Source organism: Gymnogyps californianus, chromosome 27, assembly GCF_018139145.2.
Source record: "Gymnogyps californianus isolate 813 chromosome 27, ASM1813914v2, whole genome shotgun sequence".
Classification (NCBI taxonomy): Eukaryota; Metazoa; Chordata; class Aves; order Accipitriformes; family Cathartidae; genus Gymnogyps; species Gymnogyps californianus.
The window spans coordinates 6,653,938-6,680,069 of record NC_059497.1 but is presented as its reverse complement, the minus strand read 5'-3'; the positions used below and the strand labels follow the sequence as shown (position 1 = coordinate 6,680,069).

Genomic DNA, 26,132 nt, shown 5'->3' with positions numbered 1-26,132 from the left:
CAACTTGTCTGTAACTCCAAATATTCAACGTATCTACTGTTGCCACAGGGAAGACCATTGGGGTTTTTTTCATTGTATGGTGCAGGAAGCCTCTACCCCTGAAGTGCATGAGGAAGGCTGTATGTCCATAGCTGGACTAGAATGGTTGCAAACTTCTTAAGCATGATTTCATAATATTTATTCTCTCCTGAAAAAGGTGATCTGTTTTCCTGCCTGAGTCTCTAACCAAGGTTTGGAGGGCTGGATTTCTTCCCTCAGACTGAAGAAATCCTTGTGAAACCAGGACTAAAAGAAACGACCGCGACACGGACAGCTCTTCTGCATTTATGCTGTGTGTGTTCTCTGGTGCTGGGCAGGGGATCCAGACACAGGTTTTATTCCTCATTGTCTTCCTTTTAGGGGGCCTAAAGCATAGCCAAATTTGGGCTCAGAGGAATTTGAAAAATACTTCCATGGCTCGTGACCTCCTTCTTCCAAAGAAACTAGACTTCTAATCTCTCTTCTCCCATGGGGGCTCTTTCACAATTCTTGAAGGATCACACTGATTCACGGCTCAAGAACAGGCTTCCCAGAGCCTGCTGCTTGGGTTTTATGTGGGCCAAACAGGGATGTGATTCCTTTGGAAGTGCCAGTCTGAAATGGAGTTGGAGAGGGAAGGACTAATGGGAAATCAACTGACTTGGAAAAAAAATCTGAAGCTTGGAATTGGAAGGAAATTCACCCTGAATATTACAGAATAAGTTTCTCTTCTCTAAGGAACTCAAACTTACATCTTTTGTTGAGAAAATGATGCCAGTGCCTCTTCGCCTCTCTTTTGGCCGCCGCCTCTCTCGGATTGACTGTTTGTTTGGAGATCTGTCGTCTAAATCCTGATCTTCACACTCTGGCCGAGCAAAGAAAGACTGCTTTGGTTTCAGTGATTTACATCTGTGCTTTTGCTAAGGTACTGGGGTTCTTTTCAAGCTGATCAAGGTCATCTTGGCTTGTGTTATATTACAAAAGAGTTATTAAACCAAATGAAATGGAATCTCAGTGCCCTACTGCATCTGGTTACTCACACTCCTTCCTTTATCAGAGCCCAGAGAGGTTACCCTAGCTGTCAGCTCTCCCCAAATCATCCTGACTTACTCCTGTTCTGAGGACAAACTGTACTAGGGGAATCGCTTCCCTGAGCTCTAAGATCTAAACGCTCCATGGATTACTATCTCATTTACTTATCCAAAATGGAAAACATCCTGTTATCCCTCTCTGTTACAAGCAATAGGCTGTACCCTACATTAGTATTTCCATTTAAACAAGTAACATTTGTTTTGTGAGGTGGCAGGTCCCCATACTGCTCCCCTCAGAATAACAAGTAAACTTATTCTCTCTGTCTGTACACATTGAAAGTTCTAAAACTCATGAAAATCCCTGAGCTTTGACTGTTCTTCATTCTCCTGGGTACATACCATTTTTCTCCATCTCTGTGGCTGCACCTCTGAAATCTGCTGGATTCACAGAGTCAAGACCTAGATACTTATTTGTTCGAGTCAGGTATGAACTTGTATAAAGGAGAGGTGCTGACGTCGAAGGAGATACAGGTGTCGTAGGTTTGTCTGGTTGTACTGGGCACCTTAATCGCCGATAGACAGTCTATAAACAAAGAACCATGACAAAAAGTTAGTAGACTGAAGAGGAACTAGCAGATTTGGGATTTCAGGGAACTGGTTAATCTTTTAGAGTGTAATGTTTTCTTCACTGCTGCTGGAAGTGATCACCTCCATCTGCCAGGTCAGGTTCATTCCATCAGACGGCAATGAATGTCAAAAGCATTGTACAGCTACAATGTGAGAGCACCCTCCCATCGCTGGCAAGTCTGGGATCAGTCTCTTTGTCCCTACAGGCAATGGCAGGACAAACGAGTTATCTAATAGAAATGAATGATTTAGAGTAAAAAACCAGAAGCGATGGCAGGGGGAGAAAACCGGTCTCTCTAACTTTCCATTACACACAGAACATCTGTGGAAAAATCTGAACACAAAGCCTCAGTCCAGTCTGCACAGCAAGGATGGATCCAGGCCACATTTCTATCATTAGCCTTCTCATTCCACTTTCTGTGATTTACAGTTTTATTTTCTGGCAAGAGACAAAAAAGTGAAATTCCCAGTGGAGAGCAAAGGAACAGCTAACCTCCAACACCTATATATCTGCATCCCTCGTGCAGATCACTGAGGTGCGGTACTACTCCTCAGTATTACTTCTTTCCAGCAAGTCAGCTCCCCTTAAAATAAACAGACATCCCCAAAAGAATTTCTCCTGATCTCAGCTATCCTAAATGGTTTCATTAACTCTGAAACAATGAGAACTGAGGCCAGGAGGATCACCTCCTCATCTGTATTTCTGCTCCACCGTGACCGGCTCTCCTGCCTCTCACTGCTGTCCTCAGCAGGCTCAGTGCTCTCAGCTTTCTCGCTTTGCTGTTCCTGAGCTTGCCGCTCTGCCCGTGACCGGCTGAAGGTTCGCTCTGCCTCCTGAAGGTCTGTCAGTGTCACGCCCTGGAGAGAAAGTAAAAGAGAGAATTTTTAAATTTATGCAATTAGATTTGAAGTCTTCCAGGTCAGTTTGAAATGCCCAGCAGGCTTATACCTGGCCAGGCTAATGTTTCATCTCTATGCTAACAGAAAGAAAAGAATTCTGTTGCCTTTAACACATTTCTCAGTGTACCGACATAATCACTGACTCAAAGCAACCCAAATATACGTGATCAAGCTACAAACTAAAAGGCAGGTATACTGCAGAAATGAGAGCTTTGAAATCTAACTTGTGTATGCTTGGGGGAGTATTTTCTAATAATTGTTTGCAGGAACTTTTTCCAGAACCTCTCCAACACAGTGTGAGGGTAGACAAGCCCCTCGTCCTAAGTAATAATGTAAGAGCAAAAGAAAATCTTGCCTCTCTATTCATCAGCTCTGTTCATCCTACACACAAACATGAGTATTTCCATTCTTTACCTGCGTAGACCTGCGAGTCTGCCGGGCCTGCCTGGATCGTGCCTTCCTCAGTGATTCTGCTTCCTCATCCCGCACCGGAGTCAGATATGACCTGGAAAAAAAAAAAAAAAAAGGGCAGAAGAGGTTAAAATAAAAACAGATGCTCTGCCTTCCTGTCTCTGCGAGCTCCTGAGCTGAGATATTATTCTCTTTCATATGGACAAAAATCATTTTAGCTCCATTTACCAAGACTACTGTCTTCTGCTTTGGGACAACTTTCCTATGAGCATATGATACACAAATGCTCGTATTCTATTCTCCCTAGATTCTCTAAATAAACTCTTTAGTGTTGGACATGTTCTGTTAAAAAAGGTGCAACTATTTCATATATTATTTGCTCCGTTCCATGTCATTGCATCATTAGGGGAAAAAAACACAAACCACCTCTCATTCAGATAAAGATCTCGGGAACAGAAATTCTGTACTGGCACATTCCTCAGACCCTCCTTCCTGTCATTATATTCATGATCATATTCCTGCAATCTGCTGTCTTCATCAATATGAATCCCATCATGCTAGAAACCAGCTGAACTGCAGGCATCTTATAAAGACAAAACACCTTGAAAAAAGCTATGAAATTAAAGAAATGACCTTCACACACCGGAGTAAACAGAGCTCCTTAATACTGAAAAATGCACAGTTAAAATACAGAGCCGGTCACTACTAGACTTCATTAAACCTGGGAGATTTCAAAAGAATTATTCACATGAAAATACATAAACTGAACTCTCTGCCCTGGCATTCACTGTGGAGGAACTGGGGAGGAATTCGTTAGCGCTCCCGCAGTCGGGGATCGCCGTAAGTCTGATTTCCGTATTGGTGGAGTGGCTTCCATCTTAGGAAAGATTAATTAGATTGGACTCTTCAGCCTGGTTAACAGGGAATGATTATTAACACCGTCTCACTGTACAAGGACGAGGGTGCCTGAAATGTCCTTTTGTAGGTCTATCACTGCCACAGGTTAACAGAGGATCAAAGATCTAGATATGTTCGAAGAATAATTAGCCAAGTGAGGGATGAAGGTCTATCAAAGAATACGCTTACTTTGTCCTTGGACTCTTTTCCTGGTTCTCCACTACAGACCACTTTCACGGAAAAGGTAATGGGCTGAACAGATTTTGCATCTGATCCAGTAAGTTAAGACATTTATTAGAAAGATTACTAACTTTCCTGCACTATGACAAAACCTCAAAGAATCAGGAAATCTAGATCATTCTAAAATCAGCTACCACGATGGCTTTTATCCACCTTCACAATCTTGTGCTCAGCGCCGATTTAGCTGTGCAGCCAAATGCAGACTGACCTCCAGCGCTCAGCGGAGACACATCACTTAACGGGGGGTTCCTCGAAGTATTTGGAGGCACGTCCATGGGAGCTAGTCACCTTGCACTTCTTCAGGCGTTGGTGGGGCACACGTGAGAGTCTTCTCACCGAAAACCGGTGTAAGTATTTGACCTGATAAATCATGCCCCGAACGAACTCCCTGAACGAACTCCCCTGATCTCCAAAGAGTACAAGGAGAGTGCAAAGGATCGATCGTCCGTGCTGGAGGTGCCTGCACTGCAGACTGCTGGAGGAGATGAATCATGCCCTGGGAGCTGGCTACAATGGAGATGTCTACCTCCGAGCTGGCCAGGCTCACTGAACTGCACTTCCAGGGTGCAATTTATCACCCTCAGAAAGAGCCTCCAGCACAGATCATGTGAATGCATTGCAGAGGAGCTCATTTCTTCCCATTGATTATCCAGACAGACACACTAGCTGTGATGGATACGCCAACACGGGAAGCGCCTAAAATTCAGAGGGATGATAGCCTCCCAAGAATTCGCTGTTTCACGAACAAAAAAAGCTGCTGTTTGATGAGTGAAAGCTGTGCAACTCCTGATTTTGCAGACAAGGAGTTCTCTTCTGCTCTCCTTTATGCAGCGCATATGTGCTACCCAGGTAATGGCACATTAAGGAAACAATAAGCATTTTCTGCAGCTTTTGACACAAGTAGAATAGCTGCTATTTGCACAGCATCCAGAAGTAATAAGCCACCTACAGGAAGAACGCATTTGCAAAATATACTGCAAATTAAGTTCAGAGCAGTAGTAAAAAAAACCAATAGTTCCTGAAACATATAAACCAAGTAAATTTGTAGCTAAGTAAGGTGGGCAGTTTACTGCAACAGCTTTGAATCAGTGGAATTTACGTCTCATACTCTGCAACGAGGACACAGGCGTGTAGGAGCTACATACATAGGACAGGAATAAGAGGAGGAAAGATGAGACCTGCCTTTGCCTGAGGAGGAATTCGGCTCATACAACAGCACGTACGCAGTGGGCCACATTGTGCTTGCTCAGGAACACTCCTGGTACGCGTGAGCAACACGAGGTCATGCTTACAGCAGCTGAAGTACTTTTGCACACAAAAGAAAATACTACTGAACTCCCTGCCACAGGACGTGAGAGAGGACAAAACAGATTTTCAAAATAGTTTCAAGAAAGGTTAGGCAAATCCACGCTGAACAGGTCAGCACCAGCTACTAAACAGGAGGCTGGGCATGCTGCTGCTGAGCCAGGAGGAGGGCTTGCGGCAGGGTCACAAGAGGCAGGCTTGCAGGAGCGCAGCAAGGCTGCAGGATGTCCCTCGTTTCAGTGTTTAGCTACAGCTTTGCATACAGGAGTGTATGGATACAGCAAGAGAAAAACCATTTTGTGTCTCTTACCCTGTCATTCTCCCAGACTTTTTTCCTCTGCTCTCCTAGAATTTATATAAAAATAGGAATATGTTAAAACATCATTAGCAATTTTGGGTCTCCAACCTGTAACAGTGACTTAATCTTCAGACAAGCACAATTGCAAGTCAGAGTGGCTCAGTTTGGGCTGCAGCCTTTATCGATTGCTAACTTTTGGTTTCTTTCCATTTACACAATTCCCCACTTCTTGGAGCTCACCCAAAGCCATTTTACAAGCATGAGATAACTGGATTTTCTGAAACAAGTCAGCAGAGCCACTGCACAGTGACATAGCTGGTTTCTCCGAGTAACCAGCTACAGCCTTTTTCTGGTGATGAAAGAAGGTGGTCGTGCTGTAAATATTTCAAATGCAAACAGCAGACACCATACCTGCTGGCAATTCAATCACATTTTTCCTCTACGTGGGGTTTTTTTGTGTTTTGGTTTTTTCTTTGGGGGGAGGAGGGAGGGTAAAGACTGATTTTACAATTTTAGGTGATGCTTCACTTCACTTACAAGCTGAATTTTAAGAGACTTGAGTGTGCTAAATGGAATGGAAGAAAGAAAGAGAGAACAAATTCACTGCAAGGAGATGGCAAGTCTGATGCAGCCACAAAGCAAGGCTGAGCTGGATGACGGAGAGCAACACACTGCTCTCCAAAGCAGAAAAATTGCAGATCACAGCAAGCTGCAGGGGACAGACAGCAAATGGGTACGAGGCAGTCTGTAAACAATCCACAGAGTATTTAATTACGTTTTCAAGAAACATATTGCTTGCTAAAGCACGGGATCTATGTCATCCTATTAATTCAAGCAAATATCACATGATCCAAGCAGATCTTCAAAGAAATGGTCCTGTGCGTTGTATTTTCTTGCAATAAGATTTCTCTGAGAAATACATGAAATAAGAGCAGCCATCACGCCAAGTTCAAGGCACGCATAAAGCAGAACAGATTTTTCCCAGAGTTTTGGTTGCAAGTACAAGCAGCAGAACATAAATTGTTAGAGATGTGTACGTGAGAGTCAGCAAAAACACTGCAGAAGTTTATAGTTCCCAGAGACAGAGACAAGTGTGTCCTGCTGCCACAAGAGAGCTACAAGCTTTTGATTCGTGCATTAGAATAAAGCTGGGAATTGAATGATGAATCTGGCTCCCACTTAATTCTTCCTATTTTCAAGAAAACACTTATTTTCTTTATTCACTCTTTTAATCCGGACAGTGCAACACAAAGATGGATCCCAACTACTCATCACCATCTCAAGGCAAAAGGAGCCGCAATTAAATACTAATAGAAGGGGAGATTCAAAACAGGGCAATAGTAAGCCTGGATATACAAGCTGGTAAACCAGGAATACAAGAGCAAATCTGTATGGTAGAGAACCTTTGCCAGAGGGAAAAAAAAAAAAAGAACATATTGTGGAGAGAAACCCCTCCGAAGTAAAGGGTGAATGATGCAGAAAAAGAAATTACAATCCCTTGTTAATTGGTGCACAGATAACAAGAACAGACGATGAATTTCTCCAAGAAGCACAGAAGCTTCTGATAATCTTTTTACAATGCTGGTCTCCTTTCCTGACTTCCTGAACTCCTTCAAGCACTTAGAGATTGAAGCGTTTGTGGCAAACACCATCTACCACCACGCAGAGTCCTTTGGCAGAACAACATCACCCAGTCCCAGAAGGAACACCAAGAATGTGTAAAACTTGAAGTTTTACATTTTCACACTTCAGTGACCCAGCACTGGAAAAGCACTTGCCTAAAAGACACTCACCTACACGTGTCAAAACTTGGCAACAAATGTGGAAGCTAAATGTTCGTTAAATGCTACAGCTGCCCTCTTGTCAAAGTGGATTCAAGGCATTTTGTCTTGCTGTCAGCACACCAAAAACTGAGATACACACCCCCATGAGCTGTAGTGGGCCACGATGGGTTCCCTCCATCCCCATCAGGTCCTTCTCCAATAAACCCGTGTTCCCGTAGCAAGCGCAGTAAGAATACGAGTTGGCAGACAGTAACCCTAGGGCGTCTGGTCTCTGCAAATGCAGAACTGTTGGTTGTGAACTGGGGCTATGCTTGATGCGTCTCTTCTAGAGAAAAGCTTGCCGTGGGCAGGAGCTGCTCTGCTGGCCCCTCTGACTGCTCTCATCTCAGCCCAAATTCTCTCGCGAGTTTAGGAGCGACTCTGAACTGCACTCACTAGACTAGAAACTATAGCGACAGTTTTCTTGGAAGCCAGGACAGACTTTTGGTTGTTCCAGATCTGGATAATATGAGTAAGGGGAGCCAGGCACAGGTTTGGCTTCCTGCACACAAGAAGGCGCGTTCAGCATATGGAAAGCCTTACAGATATTCAGACTTTAAAATGTTTGAAATAGCTGTTCTTAAGAGTACAATATCCCTATTCCAAACACTGCAGTATTTTAAAAAATCTTTATCATACATCTCTCTCTCATACACACACACACACATATATATATGTATGTTTTATATATATACAAACACACAGAAAAAAGGAAGACAGAAAAAAAAAAAAGCCCAGCAAAAGCCTCAAGTACTGATACTGCTCCCCTGGAAACAATTGGAAAAGTACAGCATCCCAGCAATGCATTCCTACAAACTGGAAATTTGCCATTAGCTAAGAAACTATCTATAAGCTGGGGGAGGGAAGAGAAGCAAGTGCAAGTTTTGCAGGCAACAATGCTGACAGCAGTTCCCAAAATACAATTCCTTAAGTTAGATAATAAAGTATGTACCCAGCAGCAAGTCAATCATTGACAATTACATGGAAACAGTCAGGAAAAGTAACTTTCCTGCTCTCTCATCCAAGCAAGCAACAGGTTTCAGTTCTTCACTGTATTTATCCCTGTGCTAACATGTTCTGCGCATCAGCCCACCGCAACTGAAAATACTCATTAGAGAAACTGCCATGAAAAGTTGGCTGACTATAATTTGAGAAGACCATTCAACAGGCAGGAGAGAAGGATAACGTGTCAGACTCTGCAAGTGTTGGAGCTGGGAATGAGGGGAGTGACAGCCAGACAATGCTGAGTTATTAAATAAGCTGAGGACAAAGGGATAACAGGATCATGCTCTTAAAGCGTTTCACAGCTGGCTCGAAAAGGCTCGGCTGAGTATTCACCATTTTCAGGCCTTTGCTTTTCTCTCTCAAGTTAGTCCTGGCTGTTGTGAACTGTCATTGTGTTTCAATCTGGACTGTGAATTCTCAACTCATGAAAGTTTAAATGTCTGAATTTCAATCATCTATTTACAGTATGATTAGCAGGTTAACAAGCAGAAGACGAAATTCTTTATTTGCAACAGCTTTGCTTTGCTCAACATGTTCAGGTGCTGATCCGAGAGATTAAGAGGCTTGTGATCTTTGTCACTTGTTAATCAAAACAACAAGTACCCTTTATCCCTCCTCAAAACTCACGCTTTGATGTGATGTTTACAATGGGTTGAGGTTACACGTATGGCAGCTGATGCTCTCAGAATACTTCCCATCATACAGCTCTTGAGGATTTTGCGTGTGCTTTCCCATCTGCCCATGTGCATCTTTTTGTATGCCCTTCAGAAAGCAGAGCTGCTCCTTTTGTGCTGTATTCCTACGGCAGCTAGCTCAACGCACCTCCTCTGCAGGCTGGACTACTGCAATACAAAGAAGTGAGTAGAGCTCTAATTGCAGACCTAGGTGGGAACACAGCCCTGCTCACTCTCAGCCCCACGTGCTCTGGACCTTCTCTGCCAGAAGAGGAAAATACAGCATTGGTACCTACTGAGAATTCAAAGGTTGGGGCTAGGGAAGACAGCATGTGGATTGGAAGCTTTTAAATGATCAATGTTACCCCTTTGCAGTAATTAATGCCATTCAGCATCATGGTAAAAGGTGAAAAGGCAACAAACATCACAGTGATCACGTTCCTTAAACTGGCTACCTCGTCTGGAGAAGGCTTGCTGTTGCTGTGAACCTAGACCTTTAAAGCTCTTCCAGGAAAAGGGAAAACGTACTTGTTTAAAAACAAAAAAACAATCCAGGAAATTTTTCTGCAAGGGAAAAGCGAAGAGTGCTGCAAACACAAACCAAAGCAAGCCAGCAACACCTTTTCCCTACCGAACTTCCCCTTAGTTACCGAATGCATTAGTTGTGACCATCACAAGCGCAAAGCTTTCCAGGCTGGAATATTTTGGAATTGGTTTGTCTTCAGCATAGGACATTAGGTGTCAATATACAACACCGAGCAGTTTGTCACTGTGACATGGAACAACGGGCACTACTGTCTGCAGTCCTCAGAGGCTGAGTATTTGCATTAAAAAAATTGCTGCATGAAACGGAGCGGGATGAAACTCCATCTCCTGCCAGCTGATGAACGAAATGGAGGCAAAGATGCGAGTGTCCTGCCTCTATCAGTATTTCTCCTTCTCATTTTCAGGTGAGCCAACACAACTTGACATTTTAAACAACCTCAAGCAGACCTATTACAGCCTTCCCAAAAGCTAGTTTACACAGTCTGAAACAGGGCAGGAAATCCCTGGAGGGAAAAGAAAAAAAAAAAAAAAAAAAAAGAATTTCACTCGGCAAAAATCTGAATATTTGGGAAATTGCCTTTTGCAACTAAAAAATAAAACAAAACCAAAACTTGACGGTGATAAAGAAGGTTCAGCTCTTGAACTAGATAAACCGGAGGAGAAATGCTCACTTGGCAAGCACACCTAAGCAGCCTTCGACCGCCACCTCGCGGCAGCAGCCACGGAAGAGATGCCCGAGCCATTTCAAGGGAGACGGTCAGGAATCAGCCCCAGCTGAATTACAGAAAACATCACTGAATATCCATCACATATAAAAGATTGCCATTTCCTACTGAGCTAAGACTGCAATTTCTTAGCATGTGGCAGTGGCTTTGGTTCAATTTCAAGTGTCCACTATTCTCGAGGACAGAAGATTAATTAAGTTTGCTCAAAAACTTTTCCTATAGAAATCCCAGGGTGGCTACCTGGCTTCCTTGGCTTCTCCACCCGTAACATCCACGGGTCGGTGCTGTGGAGCAAAGAATTTAACAGAATAGCTGATTTTGATGCTAAATTAGCTCTCAGCTGTACCATCACACAGCGTCTCCACAAATATTTTGGGTACGTTCTTTAGTTTAACAGCCATTTTTGGACACAGAGGAGTATTTGAACATGTCGAAGTTAGTAAATGCCCAGACCCTGCACATCCAGGTCACGGTGCCCAGATGGAGCTGGAGCCCCGGCTGCAGAACTTGCCATTAGACAAATGTGCTGTTAGACACAAGGATTAAATACATGAAACATGTCAGTGGTTACGATTAGTAAGTAAAGAGGAATCGCACAGAAATTTTGCATGAAGACAGGGATGGGGAAAGGCAGTTTTACCTTCTGCTTGCTCCATGCTGTCAAGCTGCAGTTCTTTTACCTTGGTTAGCTCAAGTGGTCCCTGCTTCGTTTCCTTGACCATTCCTGGAGGATCCCGCATATATTCCTGCTTCGGGTTAGCAGGCCAACCTACAGCCTGGGCTCCTCCGCCCAAAGCAAATGCCAAAATATCCCCCCCCGCCCTTCCCCTGAGCACTGGATAAAGTCAGTCGGCAGCTGAGCACGCAGCAGCACACCTGCTCGCCTTCTTTACAGGAAACAAGGCTCAGCACCCCCATCCCACACCTCGACCTTTTTCCAAATAAAAATGCAGCCTGATTTCTGATACAGCAGGAGCAATCTCGCCTCTTCCCAACATGGACAATCCGACAGCCAGCAGAATTCCTGCCCTCCCACGTCATCTGCACCAGCAGCCTTTTAAAAAAAGGACAACTTTATCTGAAAGAGATTAACTGCAGAAGCATGGCAGATAAATGCTTTCAACAGCAGGTGCCAGATGATTGTTCAGTTCTTCACAAGAGACCTCTTAACTTTTTGTTGCCCACTGTGTAGTGTGGACAGGAAGCTGTCCCTTGCCATGCAGCAGCGCCTTGCACGAGTATCGCCGCCACTCTGCTTCCCCAGGGATCTTTCCCAGGAGAATTAAGACCACTCAGCTTTACGTCAGCCAGTGATAAGGATTAGAGAGTCAAATACTACTGAAAAAACCCCAAGGTGGTAGCGAGATAATGCTCACAGCTTTTTCTACCAGTTCCTCTCAAGTGACATTTAAATACCCCTTGAATGCAAATCCCATAGTTTAACTTTTACAGAGATCAGGGTTTCTTTTTTTTTTTTTTGTCAGATAATAGGGGTTAACAGACATATCGGGCATCCATGCTCACCCTAGAGGAGCCATGCTCTGAATTTGGACAGGACAAGAATCACGAGGTAAAAGGACTTGCCAGAAACTGTTCATCTAACAGTACTGGTGGAGGAGGATTCAGTTATTAATATATTATTAATATATGCTACTATAATTAGCAGCTGGATCCTTAGAATGAAGGAACGAAGAATGAAAAATAAATTCCTCTTGGGAATGAAGCAGAGAAGAGAAATGTTTGCTAGACACATTTACCTTGCATGTCAGTGAACTTTCTTCATCTGAAAAACATTTCTAGGGGAAACTTTAGAGGGCAAGAAGCCAGGCTGAGCACAGCCGTCAGCCCCAAAGCTGCTAAGAAAACAAGGCCACCTCACTCCTATTCTTGATTTATCTCAGAAACTGGTCAGAATATATTCAAAAATAAGGAAGAGAGAGATGTGTTTCCTGTCTCTAACAGCTTGCCTGATGGCAAGCGCTACCACCTTGCTGGAACCTTCCCGAGGAACAGGAAGAACAAATACAATTGCAGAATGCAATTGTATAAACAAAGTGGCGGGGCCGGGGGGGAGGCGGGGAAGAGGAAGGACAAATTAATATCCTAATTCTTACAAAAACAGGCCAGATTTCAAATTCAGGAGTGTCCTTTTAAACTGGTCACACAGCTGAGAACACAGACTTGCCTTTCAGATGTTCCCAGGCAAAGCTTGTCTTACCCCACGTGACAGCTACCCACGAGCTGTGGGCTGCATGGTAGCCTTTCAATCTGTTCTGGGAACCAAAGCTTTCATGTAATATGAAAGGCTTCAGTGAGACCCAGACCCCCCCCCAGACCTTCCTTTCAGCTCCAGATGTCTCGTGGCACAAGACACGTCCCAGCTTGGCAAGATCTCTCGCAGACCCCTCTCCATGCACAGGGGACGCAGCTCCAAGCAGCCTCCAGCGCGCAGGGAGCCTGCGACACAAGGAACCCTCTCGAGAAGGGCTGCAGCGTCAGACTCCCAGGAAAAGATGTGACCACAGAGCCCTGCACTGAAACTATATGGACAAGGTCGCAGATGAACTTGCAAAGGAGCTTTTGGTGGCACTAGAGGCCGCTGTCATCCCGGATGAAGGTGGATAATCCAGCAGTGGGCTGCAAGCAACAGGACCCCCAGCCCAGAGTCCCCACCACCTGCTTGCACCAAGCGGAAACCAAAAGGATGTTAGTTTTGCACCAGGAAGAACAAGGCCTACGTGAGATACTGTAAGCACAGCATCCACGCGCTTGTAATTCACCCTTAGCAGAGCCAGTGCTGTTTTGAGTTCAGCTGGACAAATGCATTTGCAATGTGAGACAATTTGACGCTGGCAGGAGATCATCAGAATGGCCAAACAGCAATGTTCATCAGTGGCTCCAAAATTCCCGTGAAAAAGAAAAAGAAATTGCCTGGCAAAAATATTGACTCTGGAAGATGGCACGTTTCCAGCCTCTCAGCATCAGCACACTGCAGTGCTGCAGCGGAATTAAGGGAGGCTGAATGTGCAGCTGGGTACATGTAAATATGCACGGCAGCAGTTTGGCTGAACGTCCAAGACATATGGCTCTAACACCAGGCAGCGATTTGCTATGGTCCTCCAGGTAGACAGACTGCATTGCATTCCTCCAAACTGATTTCTCCTGTGCTGCCTTTTCTGTTTTTTTGTGTTTTTTTTTTTTTTTTTCCTCCCCCTTGTAACGACATGAAGCATGATTCACACTATTCTCCAGCTACTAGAGCATTTGCTGACCAATTTAGCTAGCAAACAAGCAGCAGGTGAAACACGACGGATGAAACGCTACAGTGGGCCAGGGTAAGCCTTGTTGGCCACCAAAGGATGCAGAACGGCACTCCGGAGCACTTTGCTAGTTGTTCCTCCCCAGACCCAGCAGTCTCTTCTGCTTTAACCTTTTGGCTTCACGCAGATAATTTAAGGCCACAAGTTAGGAGACATCCCTGTGATCTAATATTAGATGATAAGCTTGTTTATGTTTTTGTTGCTAAGAGAAAGCTGGAGCTTTGGAAACACTGAAGCAGACCAAATGCTACTGCAACAGCTGCCGGTGGGAACTGAAATCCATATAGTGCTTCCCTGACAACTGTTTGCCATTTTCCTTTTTTATTTTATTTTACTGGAATTGGTCTCCTTCCAAAATAAGCTTTTCCCATTTAGGTTACCTCTCCTGTTTCTCTAGGTCCATGCTTCCTAGTTCAAAATGTGCAGGCAGTTCCCCAGTCAGTATATCCTGCTGTTAGAACATACATTCATAAATAAGGTTTCCTCCACCCACAAGCACAATGCATCATTGCTGTGCCTTTTTTCCTCTCAGTAGTTTCAAAGCATCAATTAAAGGTGGGAGGAATTTTCTGGTGTTTCTCTTTACATTACCATAATTCATAGGAGATGGTTCTCTCATAAAAATGCAGGAGACTTAACAGATCTTCTATATTATTTATAGAAACTGATTCGGCAATAAACGCTAATGCAGTAATATTAATAGATGCTCTTTTGGGCATCTACAAGTACCATCACAGTCAAGTTCCCTGTCTGCAGACAGTGCCAAAAGTCTGGTGGGTTTAGTGGAGCCCACTTCTCCAGGGAAAAAATCTAAAGCTTCTGCAACTTGATTCTGGGCTTGCCAAAATGGAGATACTGTTGTGAAAGGGGCTGAAGTGTGAACTGAAAGCACAATACTCACTCTGTCCTCTTTTGCACAATCTCACTTTGCACCGGGAGTATCTTTTGGCAGCTCATCTCAATTCAGTTGCAAATGACACCAAGCCAACTGACCCCTAGCAAAATGACAAGGAGCATACAGAGACACTCCTAATATTAAATGTAAGCGTTCTTACAGACAAAGATACTCTGCAGTAGCTATTTCAAATTATGTCCCTGCATACAGAGTTGATGAATGTGGCTCATCCAGAATGCCTGCAATACCTTCAAAGCACTCCCTGTGCTAGCTCTGGAAAAAAAGAAAAAAAGCCCAAACAGCATTAAAAGTTTGAGTCTTTTCCAAATAGCACAGACCACCTTCTTTCTTGGATCCGCTGCAGCTGAAGCAAAGAGAAGCCCGCAGCAAGCATGCCCTCCGTCCACGGGAGAGGTCACGTGGCTGACTGCAGATTACACGGCACTGCTGAGCTCTACCATCTTTACCTTTGCAAGCTGATAATTTCCATTACTGCTTTTCATATCCTTTGGCTTCAGGCCATTTAAAATATGTCAGTACTATCTCCACTCAGGAACGTCTGTATTTTAAGAAGTTATTATTTTAGTTTGGAAGAATCTAATTACTGAAAACACTCCATGAGCTCGTTGCTAGTTAGAAATACACAGTTCATTGCTGCATTTTATTTATTACCATGTACTTTCATTGATGCCATCAGAAGAGACAGATTTTGCAAAAGTTAACCTGTTGGCAGGAATAAATACGGGTCGTTTGATACTCTGTACTTAAATGCACATGGTAAATTTCCTTTGAAAAGAGCGAGCACTGGCTACCCCAGGTTTATATTTCCCCAGTCTTAAAATAACATCATATGATAAGAAAGAGATACCACCAGCTAGATTCAGAGTAATTCAAAATGCTGCTACTGCTGGAATAGCCTTGGTTGTACATGACAGACTTCTACCTCTGTGCTAAGTCTTTCTTTGTAGTCAATCGAAAGAAATGCATGCTGCTAGAGTGCAGTCCATCTCCTCCTGTATCGCACATCTACACGCTCCAGGAATGTTTTCCCCCACTAACTGCAGAGGGAATCTAGGGGACTTGTGCAAAGATGTCTCCATCGCGGCACACGTAAACTTAGCTGAGCAGAATCAGAGGGATGGATTTTATCTGAATGCGTCTCAGTCCAACACTCTTTTTAGGATGGGATTCATGTTACAGAACCTACTGCAAGTGGCTACTGGGCTGTCTGTCCCTCTGTACACAGAGGCCTTAGAAATTGAGATTAGTGGCTGAGATGACTACTGAAGAAAAAGGCTGAGACACTGAAAAGACAAGTAGAAAATTATGAAACTAAATTTAACCTACAAGCCAGTGATGACTCAGTTCAAAACCTTAAGATGGAGCAGGGGCAGCAGCCTGTAACTCCATGTAGCACCTAAGAAACAGTTCTTACACCCCCACCATCATCACCACGTGAGACCTGATCCCAGAGGAGGACCGACACACACCGGCACTCTGCTCACTAACCTTCTGCGCTCCCTGGCTTCCTCAGCTGAGAAGTCCTTTCCTGTAGTTGAGGCAGCACCGGCATTCGCAATACCATTAGCAGAGCCGAGTATAGCACGATTTGTGATTACACCTAGGGGGGTGCTAGCAGAGATGCCCTCTGTATTTTTCTCTACAGCAGAATCAGTTTGTTGCCTGAAAGGGGCTCTGAAATAGAGAAGACATAATGGAAAGCAAAGCAAGTGAACTCAACCGCTGACCGAGACCAGCCACCTCGAGGGAGCATTGACAGTTTGTTCTCCTCATTCTAGACTCGTGTTTTTGTAGAGAACAGCACACATTAAAATGAGTTTTTAAAAACTTGTAGAAGAATAAGCAGAAGGAATTCATAGTCTTCACATCCCTGTTTGTAGCAAAAACGATTAGAAAATGTACCTGGTGAATAAGCAGAAGGAACGAACTCCAAGAGCTTGTACACTGAACGCCCAAGAGCAGCCTGAGCAACACACTGCCTCTCTAACAGGGTAGCGAGAGGGCACAATGGACCACTCCGTGAGCGAAGAAGCTAAGGTCACATACTCGCTGTTAACTGCCTGCTGGTGCATACGCACTACTGAAACTGTCCAACATAACCATTCTGGGATTTCTTATCAGCGCTTCCCACCTGGAAGCGCACTTCCAATCCATAATCCACTCCAGAATTCAGAACTTCCAACCCAAATGCTGATTTTCTGCAGCGTTATCTCAGCTGTGAGCCGTTACCTGGTATATTGGCGGGCTGATGCAGTAGTGTTCGCACCGAGAGATGTGGGACAGGAAGAGACAGGTTGCCACGGGGTGCCCAATGAGGTAGATGAATCAATGGTAGTGGGTGAGGTAGCTAGAGATGTATTGCGACTGGCTGAAATGTAGGGACTGCTGAGGTCACTACTTCTACCAAATGAAGCACTGTAAAACATCACAAAATCACGTCCTTCAGAGCACAGTAAATATTCAATAGAACATCACCCCAGCTGGGCTCTCAGCTGGAAAGGGAGCAAGTATTACATCTTAGCAAAACGTATGCAGGGAGGTTAGAGTACACCGGAGTTGCTGCAGGTCGCTCACGCAGGCTAGCACTAGCAGCACCCCTCTTAGCTAAGCTCAGCTGAGTTTCAGTGAGGGAATAACGGCGTGGAGGTGAATCGGTGAAGATCAGGGAAGGGAAAAACCCTACCGCAGTGAAAGCGGCGCACACAGAGCACCCCTGTGTACAGGGAAAAGGTAGAAACAATGAGCAAGGATGAGGTTGCTTAAAGCAGGGAAGGAGAGTGTGACATAAGCAGGTCTGGCTGCATCACCTCCTAAGGATGCCCAGGACTCCCAGTTTAAGAACTTGTTTTCAGTGGCTTAAAGCTTTGGCAAAGATGATCAGTTCAGGCTTTAATTTTGTTTAAGGCATGTTTGGCACAAACTCTGTATTTCTGGAAAATAGCTAGCAAAACTGTCAAAAAATACTGAAGAATGAGCAAGGCAAATACACATTTTGCCAGTTTAAAACAAAACCCTTAAAACCATTATTACTGAAAAGCTGTACGTGTTTAAGTGCTCATACTTTGGAGAAGAGACAGGAGAAAAGAGGAAGGGCTCTCATACAAGGACATACCCTTTCACTTTTTCAGAGAAAATCCACCCTAAGTGGGACAAGTTGCACACCTCTAAAAACAGACGATGAAATCTGGCAAAACCTCCTTATTGCATGTGCCAGAGCCCCATATACAGGCTATACAGGCTGCTCGTTGTCTGCACAGAGCAAAGGAGCATGCATGCATGATCTAGGACCCTGCCACGCCTTTCCCAGCAACTGGTATTCCTGGTTGCTACTGGTCAGACTGGGCTGTCTACAGGATCAAAGGCTAGGAAGGCTGGAAGGTTGCCTCTCACCTCCGGCATCCTAATCACTCCCATGCCAGTGCACACGGAGGAAAGTGGTTGCACCAGGAATAAAAGCTGACCTAGAGGAAAAGCAGACTGGAACAAAGAGCTGCAGGTTTATGGGAAAGCCAGGGACAACGCACTGGAACTGGAAGTCAACACTACAGCAAGAGTCAGAGCAGCCCGAGGCTGAAATAAAACTTGAAAGGGGCAGGACAACAGCCAAGGACAGGAGGTCGGAGGAAGGATCCAGTCCAATTCGCTTAGGCACCCAATTTACAAATCAGTTTTATATGCCAAGGCCCCCCAGCCAGCCCAGAACAAGCAGCTGGTCCCTAGACAGCCAAAGGAGAGAATGGGGCATCCTAGAAGGCCTCCACGGGGAGGAACCTCACATTTGGGCTCTTCAGTTGATGGCTGCTTGCCACATCCAGGTCACAAAGGAACAAGCAAGTTATTGTCACCAGGTAGCAACCTCCACCGGACCCTAAACAAAGCTTCCTCTGGAAAGCTGGCCCCTGCCCGGAGCACGGGGGAGCAGGAAGTCCTGTTGGAAGCAAGTGCCTCCCTTCTTGGCTCTCTGCACCGGAGGAAAAGGCCAAGCCCTGGAGATGGGTGAGAGCGGGGAGCTAAGCCTGGCTGGTGTGGGCGTGCAGAGCAAGCGGCCGTGAAGTTGCAGAAATGAGTGTACTGAGGAGATGATGGTAGTGGAGCGTGCGCCAGGGGTAGGAACAAGAGGAGCGGCAGGGGAAGAGGTGGTGGCAACCCTGCGGGGAGCAGGCTTGATGTGGCACCGTCCTAGGAGAGCCTAACAGAGAGGGTGGGGCACGAGGGGTGGCTGCAAAAAAGAGAAGGAACTTGGTCAGGAAGGGAGGACACGGGAGGGTTATTAAGTAAGACCTGACAAGGACCGTCTCTTTCAGAAGGGAAAGGCAATGGGTGAAAAGGGGAGACAAGAGGATGGAAGCAGCACCAGGTGCCTGGGAGAGCAGAGATGTGGGGGAGCTGAGAGGGGAAGGAGGAGGAGGAATGGAGGAAAAGAGCATGGTGATGGCTTTGTGCCAACTCCTACACACACACGCCCCGGGTCGGAGAAATGTGGTGCTGCGGCATCACGCACACGCTCCTGCTCACAAGAAGGGAGCCAAGGCATTTCCAGCTCTACAGGAATTCACCTCCCCACCCTGTCACCTTGCATGGGTGGCATTGCACAGTTTGAGGAGGACTCTAGGGCATTTATTCGATTGTTCACATTTGATCTGAACAGGACCAGAAAATTGCAAGAAAAAGGTTAGCCGGGGAATCTTGTTAATTAACAGCTGTGTTCATATGAATCTGTAAAGGGGAGGAATATGAATTTATGCTAAAGAATTCAACATTAGAAATAAAAAAAGGCACTGACACACTGCTACTCGTGCTCTAACATAATCACCGTAACATAACCATCAGGGAACGAGCAATGAAATGGAAAGCAACATTTCAAATCAATAAAAAGAAATACTTCTGAAAACAGCTAAGGCAAGTAGAATTCAAAAATCTTAAAAACCTTCAAAAGCTTCCACATATGCTAATAAAAAAGGTTTGCACAAAACACATAACTTTTTTTTTTTAACACACTGCCGTAGGGTATTGCAGAGATCAAAATAGGATTTGCTTATGGAAGTTGGCCACGGTGGTGGCTATTAAGAACAATGCTTAAGTATAACCCCTGGCTCCTAAATTCATGATTGCTGGAAGCAAGGAGAGTGTGGGAGGTGGAAGACTGCTCTTAAGTTATCCTAGCTTTTGCAACTTGTCCTTCAAAACCAGTTGCTGTCAGAAACAGAGTCTGGACTGCATGGACTGTTGGCCTGACTCACTGTGATGGTTTTTATGTGAACAAAATCAGTATGAAGGCATATATGCAAATATGTAAAATGAAGGAGAAACTAACTGTGTGAAAAAGTGATTTCATTCTGGTGTGTGTGATCCCTTCCTGTGAGGTATCACTTATGGCTGATGTCAAAGGAAGGATGCTGAATTAATTCAATCTGCTATGCCAGTTTTCCTCCAAATCCTTTAATATACAGGCGAAGTGAACTGGCTGTTTGAAGGCCAATATGCACTAAAATGGAGAACAGGCTGTCAGAACAGGGTTCTGTGAATTTTTGGGCTAGTGGTACACCCATAGAGAGAAAGCAGAATGGATGACAGTCACTACCATCGCAGAGAGAGCTTTAAACATTTGCTTCAACTAAAGCTGAAGAACATTTGCAACATTGCTGCAAGTGATTTTGTTCCCTTTTAGAAGAAAAGCCATTTTCAACATCTTAAGATGATCTGTTGCTGCTGTTTACTCTTTGTTTGGGGGTCCTATAAAGCACTTATAGAACATAACTAGGTATCTTTATGGAAATTAGTTAAATGCTAAGGTAAAGGGGAAATACAGATGTCCATTCTCTCAGTAACATCCAAGTATGTCATGTTCACTTTAATTCTTCCTCTCTCAGAACAAGCTTTTATCTTTTGGAGTTGTGTTCAGAGTTTTAATACTTGGAAATGACAAAGAGCTTATCCTTAACAGGCAACCAGGTTCCCTTCCTCATCTTAGAGGCTGATGCAAAAGGCTGGAGAAATCAGAGGTTCAATATAATTATATTTAATTTCTCTGTGCTCTCCTACAGAAAACCATACAGGGTAGAGGTCAAATTGATCACAATTTTACTGTTTGTACATAAAATGCAAAACCATTGATCTCTTTAAAAAAAGTACTCTTTATTCCTAGCTGGCAAAGCTATTCTCTGTAATTGCTTGTAAACCAACACTCTCCTATGAAAGGCCAGAATTCAGCCTTTGTGACAAGAAATCAGTATTTGCGAAATACCACTGCCAGCCAAAACCTTCGCTACTCTCTGTACAGTTTAACCAAGGAAATACAGTACAACTATGTGAATGTAATACTAAATCTGGTTCTGGATTAGCTGAGATAAACAGGCAATGTTTGTAAAAATTCAACGGACAGCCATGTGAGTGACTAGGCTGTCTCTCAGACTAGGGAACATTAAGGCATGCCAGCTGCAAGAGGCAAAATTTTTCCAATGTAATCAGCTGCGGCTTGTCGGACTGCCTTTAGAGAGAGACAAGCTATGGAGGTTGGCCTGTCATCATGTCCCAGGATAGATGTGAAGTCACTGGAATGGATCAGCAGATCAGGAGAAGTCTACTGCTTGAAGTGCCTGTTTCACCTTTTGTGGAAATGGGTCTGTATGTGCTCAGCAATTGGACAGACACATCCTCGAGCACAACTTACCTCTACCAGCATAAGTACTAGAGCACAAAAAATCTGCCTCTTCCCAAATATCTCAAGCAATTGTTCCATCTTCTGGACAGTTATTTAGTTCAGGGTCTAGAATTTGGTGAAACACAATCTAAAACCTTGAAATATTTCTGCCCTTTTCCTTAAGCACAGATCAAATGGCTTTGCAGCGTGACATGTTTATACATGCTGTTTTGATGGTTTCCAGTATTGGCTAAAATAAAGGTGAGGTGATGGCACTGTACTTGCACAAAGGGCTGATCCTCCTTCTCACAGCTGAGATGAAAATTCAGTAATGTGTTATTTGCCTTAACAGAGCAGGGCATTCATTCACCTCATTCAGAGACAGCCATTATCTGGTACTTCAAGGAAACCGAGCCTCTGCCTTCCAAAGGGGTAACAGACACTGCCAATTAGAGAAGTTATGCACAGGATTGCTTTCCTGATTCTGTTTGGCTAGTTTACCAACAATCAGGCTATACAACTTCACATACACTGTGCAGAAACTGCTTCCTTACTGCCACAAGAAAATGGCTGGAGACACCAGCCTTACTCCTTAGCAAGAGCTGTAAGTCATGCACAAGAACACTGCCACTTTTCTGATAATGATGCCATAAACATGGACTAATATAAACCAAAATCAGAGACAAGCTACAACTTACCTGTCAATAGCTATTTGAACAATGCTTTCACTGTAATTGATCATAAAAAGACAATAAAGTAATTCTGGTTTTATTATCTAACCATAATACTAGCATAAAACTGAGAAAACACTTTGCATTTGAATTATGTGAACAAGAGTATTTAAATCCAGTTCAGCAATTTACAAATCAACAAAAATGATGGCCTTTAAAATTACTATTTAGCATGACAAATGTTGGCAAATCTTAACTTTTATTTCCTGCTCTCAGCAGAAGAGGGTCCCAAGGCCGGTTACACTGATGCAGCAAGCAGCAAGCAGGAGGCTGAAGTCTGGGAGGCACGTTAAGAGTAGAACCGACTGCCTGGGAAGCCATGTAAGACAGAATTGGACATACCTTTTCAAGTAGGTAGATACGTAGGTAGTAGGTGCACCAGAATGGGGAGCTTCGTTTCCCTTTGATTCATCCCTCCATGGCTGCCGGGTGTAAGAGCCGCTCCGCACTAGGTTAACAGCCGATTCTCTAATCCAGGAGAGAGCACAAGGTTTGTTTAGAAAAGCTTTTGGAGTCTGCTTTTGGCTCCTTTACAGTTCCACAACACAAATCCTTCCCTTACACCTACGTGCACCGTTGTTCACAGGTGACACAACTCACTGAAATGCCTCTTCTGGCCTTAACATCAGTTTCTGTTATTGCCAGCTACATTACTTAAGAATCACCAGGTGACGTAATGTTTTGCATAAACAGGAACAAGATCCTTTTCAGTCAGAAAACTTGCAATTGAAATTTAGATTGTCCATAAAAGTAATTTAACATATTAAATAACGTCATTTGATATTCTCTCTGCCGTCTTGCATCAAACAACATTGCATAAACGGACAGATACTGCAACTGCAGGGGAAGTTTTTATTCTCGGAGGTATCCAGGGAATGACAGTAAAGCAATTCAGTATTGCAAATCCTTTGCTATACTTAGCAGCAGAAAACAGCAAACAAAATATTTGGCAATACCTAAAACTACTTGACAAGTTATCCATAAATTACTAGTAGTCCTATTTATCATAGTTATCTGAAATCAGGGCTCCTTTTCCTAATACACTTTGGCAGTATGTCCTATTCTTCTCTGGTCTTGGACAGGACCTCGAGCTTGTAATGCAACGCAAATCCATTTACTCGTCAGCCTGCAATTGTTTTTTCATTTTTCAATTGCCGTGTCCATGCTGATGCCCTTTCAGACACCCGTGGGTTCCGTGAAGTGAAACTCAGCCGTCTTGAAATGAAAGAATATTGCGAAAAATGTGTACTACACAGTACGTCTGGGCACCATCTGTTCATGCAGCCCAATTCTCCTCATTCCCTACTTTACCAAGCAAAGGACACTTATCAGCAGTCAGCTGGATATGCCACTCAATAGGAGCCACTGCCAAAACCGCTGAAGCTTATCAGCAGACACAAATTGTCTGCTAAACTCCAAATCACAGTGACTGGCTGAGATTAAGCAAGAGCACAGCAGGGACGTTCCAGCAAAAGATCAGCAAAGAATCTCAAACTGTGCTGAAATTCTCTCAGGGTGGTCATCTGCCGTGACTTCTTCACAACAATTACAGTTCACAATGACTTCTCTATATGTGCCTTTCTACCACGACTGTGGAAGTGGCTGGAAATGAGGCTGAGCTCAAGTTTTCCTGCTTCTAGCACAAACTGTGAAGAACTTGTTTGTAGAGATTAGCTCCTCAAATATATCTCGAGATACTAGATATTCATCCCATTTATACTGTGGTTCTGTCCAGGGGCAACTACACACATTCACCGTAAAAACAGCCCCTGCAATGGAAACAGTTCCATACCCGAGAAAGTTCACAAACTCAAGTGAATCAAAAAATGACAGATGTGTGAACAAAGGGACTGAAGGCGACTATTGAGCGAGTGACAGAAGTACAAGTGTAGGTGCCAGCTACAAAATGAGGCACTTGCAGATAAAAGGAAAAAGTATGCATAAATCTAGTTTCCTGGATGGAGACCACATATGTACGAATACAGGGGTGGAGAAACCAGCCTGTTGCCCTGCTCACCTAAATGAAAAGCAACGTACCAGAACTTTTATAGATCAGAGATAGCTCTTGATATCGTGAATTCTCGTGTACTTGGGACTGCTGAGAAAATATATGAAGCATGAATATAGAAAAAAAGGTATTCTGGAGGAACTATCGACAGGACAGAAGCTGAGCATTAAGCTCAGTCTCACCTGTTTTCTTTTTCTTCTATATCGCTCGTACTGCTTAGTCTTCTGGGGGCTATTGTGGCAAGATAGCTCTTGTTGTCTTTATCCTGGTGAAGCAAAAGAAGTACTTCAACTGCACATCTGTTACACTTCCAGCACGTTCAGTGACAACTAAACTCACGTTCAAATTTCAACTAAGAAAGCATTCTCCTGTCTAAGGACAACTGGTTTAAGGCATTTTCTTGCGCAACACATACCACTGCATAAAAGTATCAGTTCTGAAAATGATTTCCTGAAGAGCACGCTAGTGAATAAAAGCAGCTTCTAACTAGAACTACGTATAAATTCGAGAATCATAGAATAGTTTGGGTTGGAAGGGACCTTTAAAGGTCATCTAGCCCAACCCCCCTGCAACAAGCAGGGACATCTTCAACGAGATCAGGTTGCTCAGAACCCCGTCCAACCTGACCTTGAATGTTTCCAGGCATGGGGCATCTACCCAGGGTTAGATGCCTAGTTAGTTACAAGTTACAGCTAGTGAATACATTGGATGGGATTCACAAATAGAGCTGGTGGACACAGGAGGAATCCATATAGATGACAGTGAAGGAGAATTTCCACTGCAGGTATGTGCTACTGTCTGGATTAGATATTTTCTGGTAAAGAACGGGCCATGCCAGACCGGCAGCCCTTGTTCACTGGCAGCCCACTCCAAACCGAGCAGGAATTAGGCCAAAGTTCTGCAAGAGCAACTGATAGGATAGGAATAATTTTCAAAAGAAAAAAAAAAAAAGAAAGAATGAAAGAGACCTAAGTTTGTTATGGATACAAAACCCAGCAACAACTCAAAACAAAAGGGAAAGGGTCTTAAACCTGTGCGTTTGCTCAACTGGGATGCATTAAAACATCTTTGCTGAAAGCCAAACCTTTTCTTTGTTGTCTAATAATGCAGATATCCGAGGACTTGACGAAGAACGATAGATAGAAGAAGTCTTATCTCTCTGTGCCTCACGAGTAGCAGCGACTTCACTCAACATGTTGTGACTGCCAGTCTTCCGTAGTCCCAGCCGCCACGATGAAGGTGACTCATCCTTCTGTTCGTCTGACTTGCTGAGCCAACTGAACTGTAGAGGAGAAAAAGGGACATTTGGAAGAAGTAAGAGCTCTGCAAGGCACAATCTAAGTTCTGAAAGTGTTTCAACAAGCCCCAGTTTTTGCTGGGCTACACTTGTAAATGTAAGATGGAGTGACTTTGATTTCCTGCTTAGCTTCAGTTACAGGACATAGCTCAAGGTGAACTCACAGGCATGCAAACTGCTGTAGTGCCCGCATCCCCAAGGATAGACGATGAAAGAAATTTTGTGTCATTGTGCAGCTCCCTTTGCCTACACAATGCCCTCTTCCAGCTTTGCAGAAAGGATATAAGGAATAATGAAGCTTTTATTAGCACCCGTTTAGGAAGGGGGAATTATTCAGTGAAGGCAGAAAACCAAAAAAAGTAATCAACTCTTTTGGGACTAGCTGCAAATAAAACCCTTACACAAATCAAACTGGACAGAGTCCAGGAGAAGCCATTAAGATAATCAGGGAGCTGGAGCCCACAACAAGTAAAGGGAGAGACTGAGGAAACCTGGCTTGTTTAGCATGGAAAAGAGAAGGCAAAGAAAGGATTTAATTGCTCTGCTACTTGGGGGGTGGGGTTTACAGAGGATACGGAACCAGACTTCTTCTCAGCAGTCTACAGTGAAAGGAGAAGGAGGAACAGACAAGTTCCAACACGGGAAATCCCAATTGACATGAAGGAAGACATACCTCCTGGCAGGAGCAATGCTGCACTGGGACAGGGAGCAAGACAGTGG

At 44.1% G+C, this 26,132-nt stretch overlaps 1 protein-coding gene across 8 annotated transcripts in view; it reads right to left on the bottom strand.

The window, feature by feature from the left end:
• The window catches only part of PPP1R12B (protein phosphatase 1 regulatory subunit 12B), a 125,954-nt gene that overhangs the window by 46,149 nt on the left and 53,673 nt on the right, over nucleotides 1–26,132 (bottom strand). For 3 of the 8 annotated variants that reach the window (XM_050911235.1, XM_050911234.1, XM_050911241.1), the window contains exons 10-18: nucleotides 25,200–25,397; nucleotides 24,298–24,380; nucleotides 22,450–22,575; nucleotides 16,966–17,151; nucleotides 16,225–16,410; nucleotides 2,991–3,081; nucleotides 2,364–2,534; nucleotides 1,449–1,632; nucleotides 771–883 (exon numbers count right to left, since the gene is read on the bottom strand). In XM_050911235.1, the coding sequence (XP_050767192.1) occupies nucleotides 771–883; nucleotides 1,449–1,632; nucleotides 2,364–2,534; nucleotides 2,991–3,081; nucleotides 16,225–16,410; nucleotides 16,966–17,151; nucleotides 22,450–22,575; nucleotides 24,298–24,380; nucleotides 25,200–25,397 (1,338 nt within the window). The remainder of the gene's footprint in view (nucleotides 1–770; nucleotides 884–1,448; nucleotides 1,633–2,363; nucleotides 2,535–2,990; nucleotides 3,082–16,224; nucleotides 16,411–16,965; nucleotides 17,152–22,449; nucleotides 22,576–24,297; nucleotides 24,381–25,199; nucleotides 25,398–26,132) is intronic. The other 5 variants (XM_050911240.1, XM_050911239.1, XM_050911238.1 and 2 more) reach the window with 3 other exon arrangements.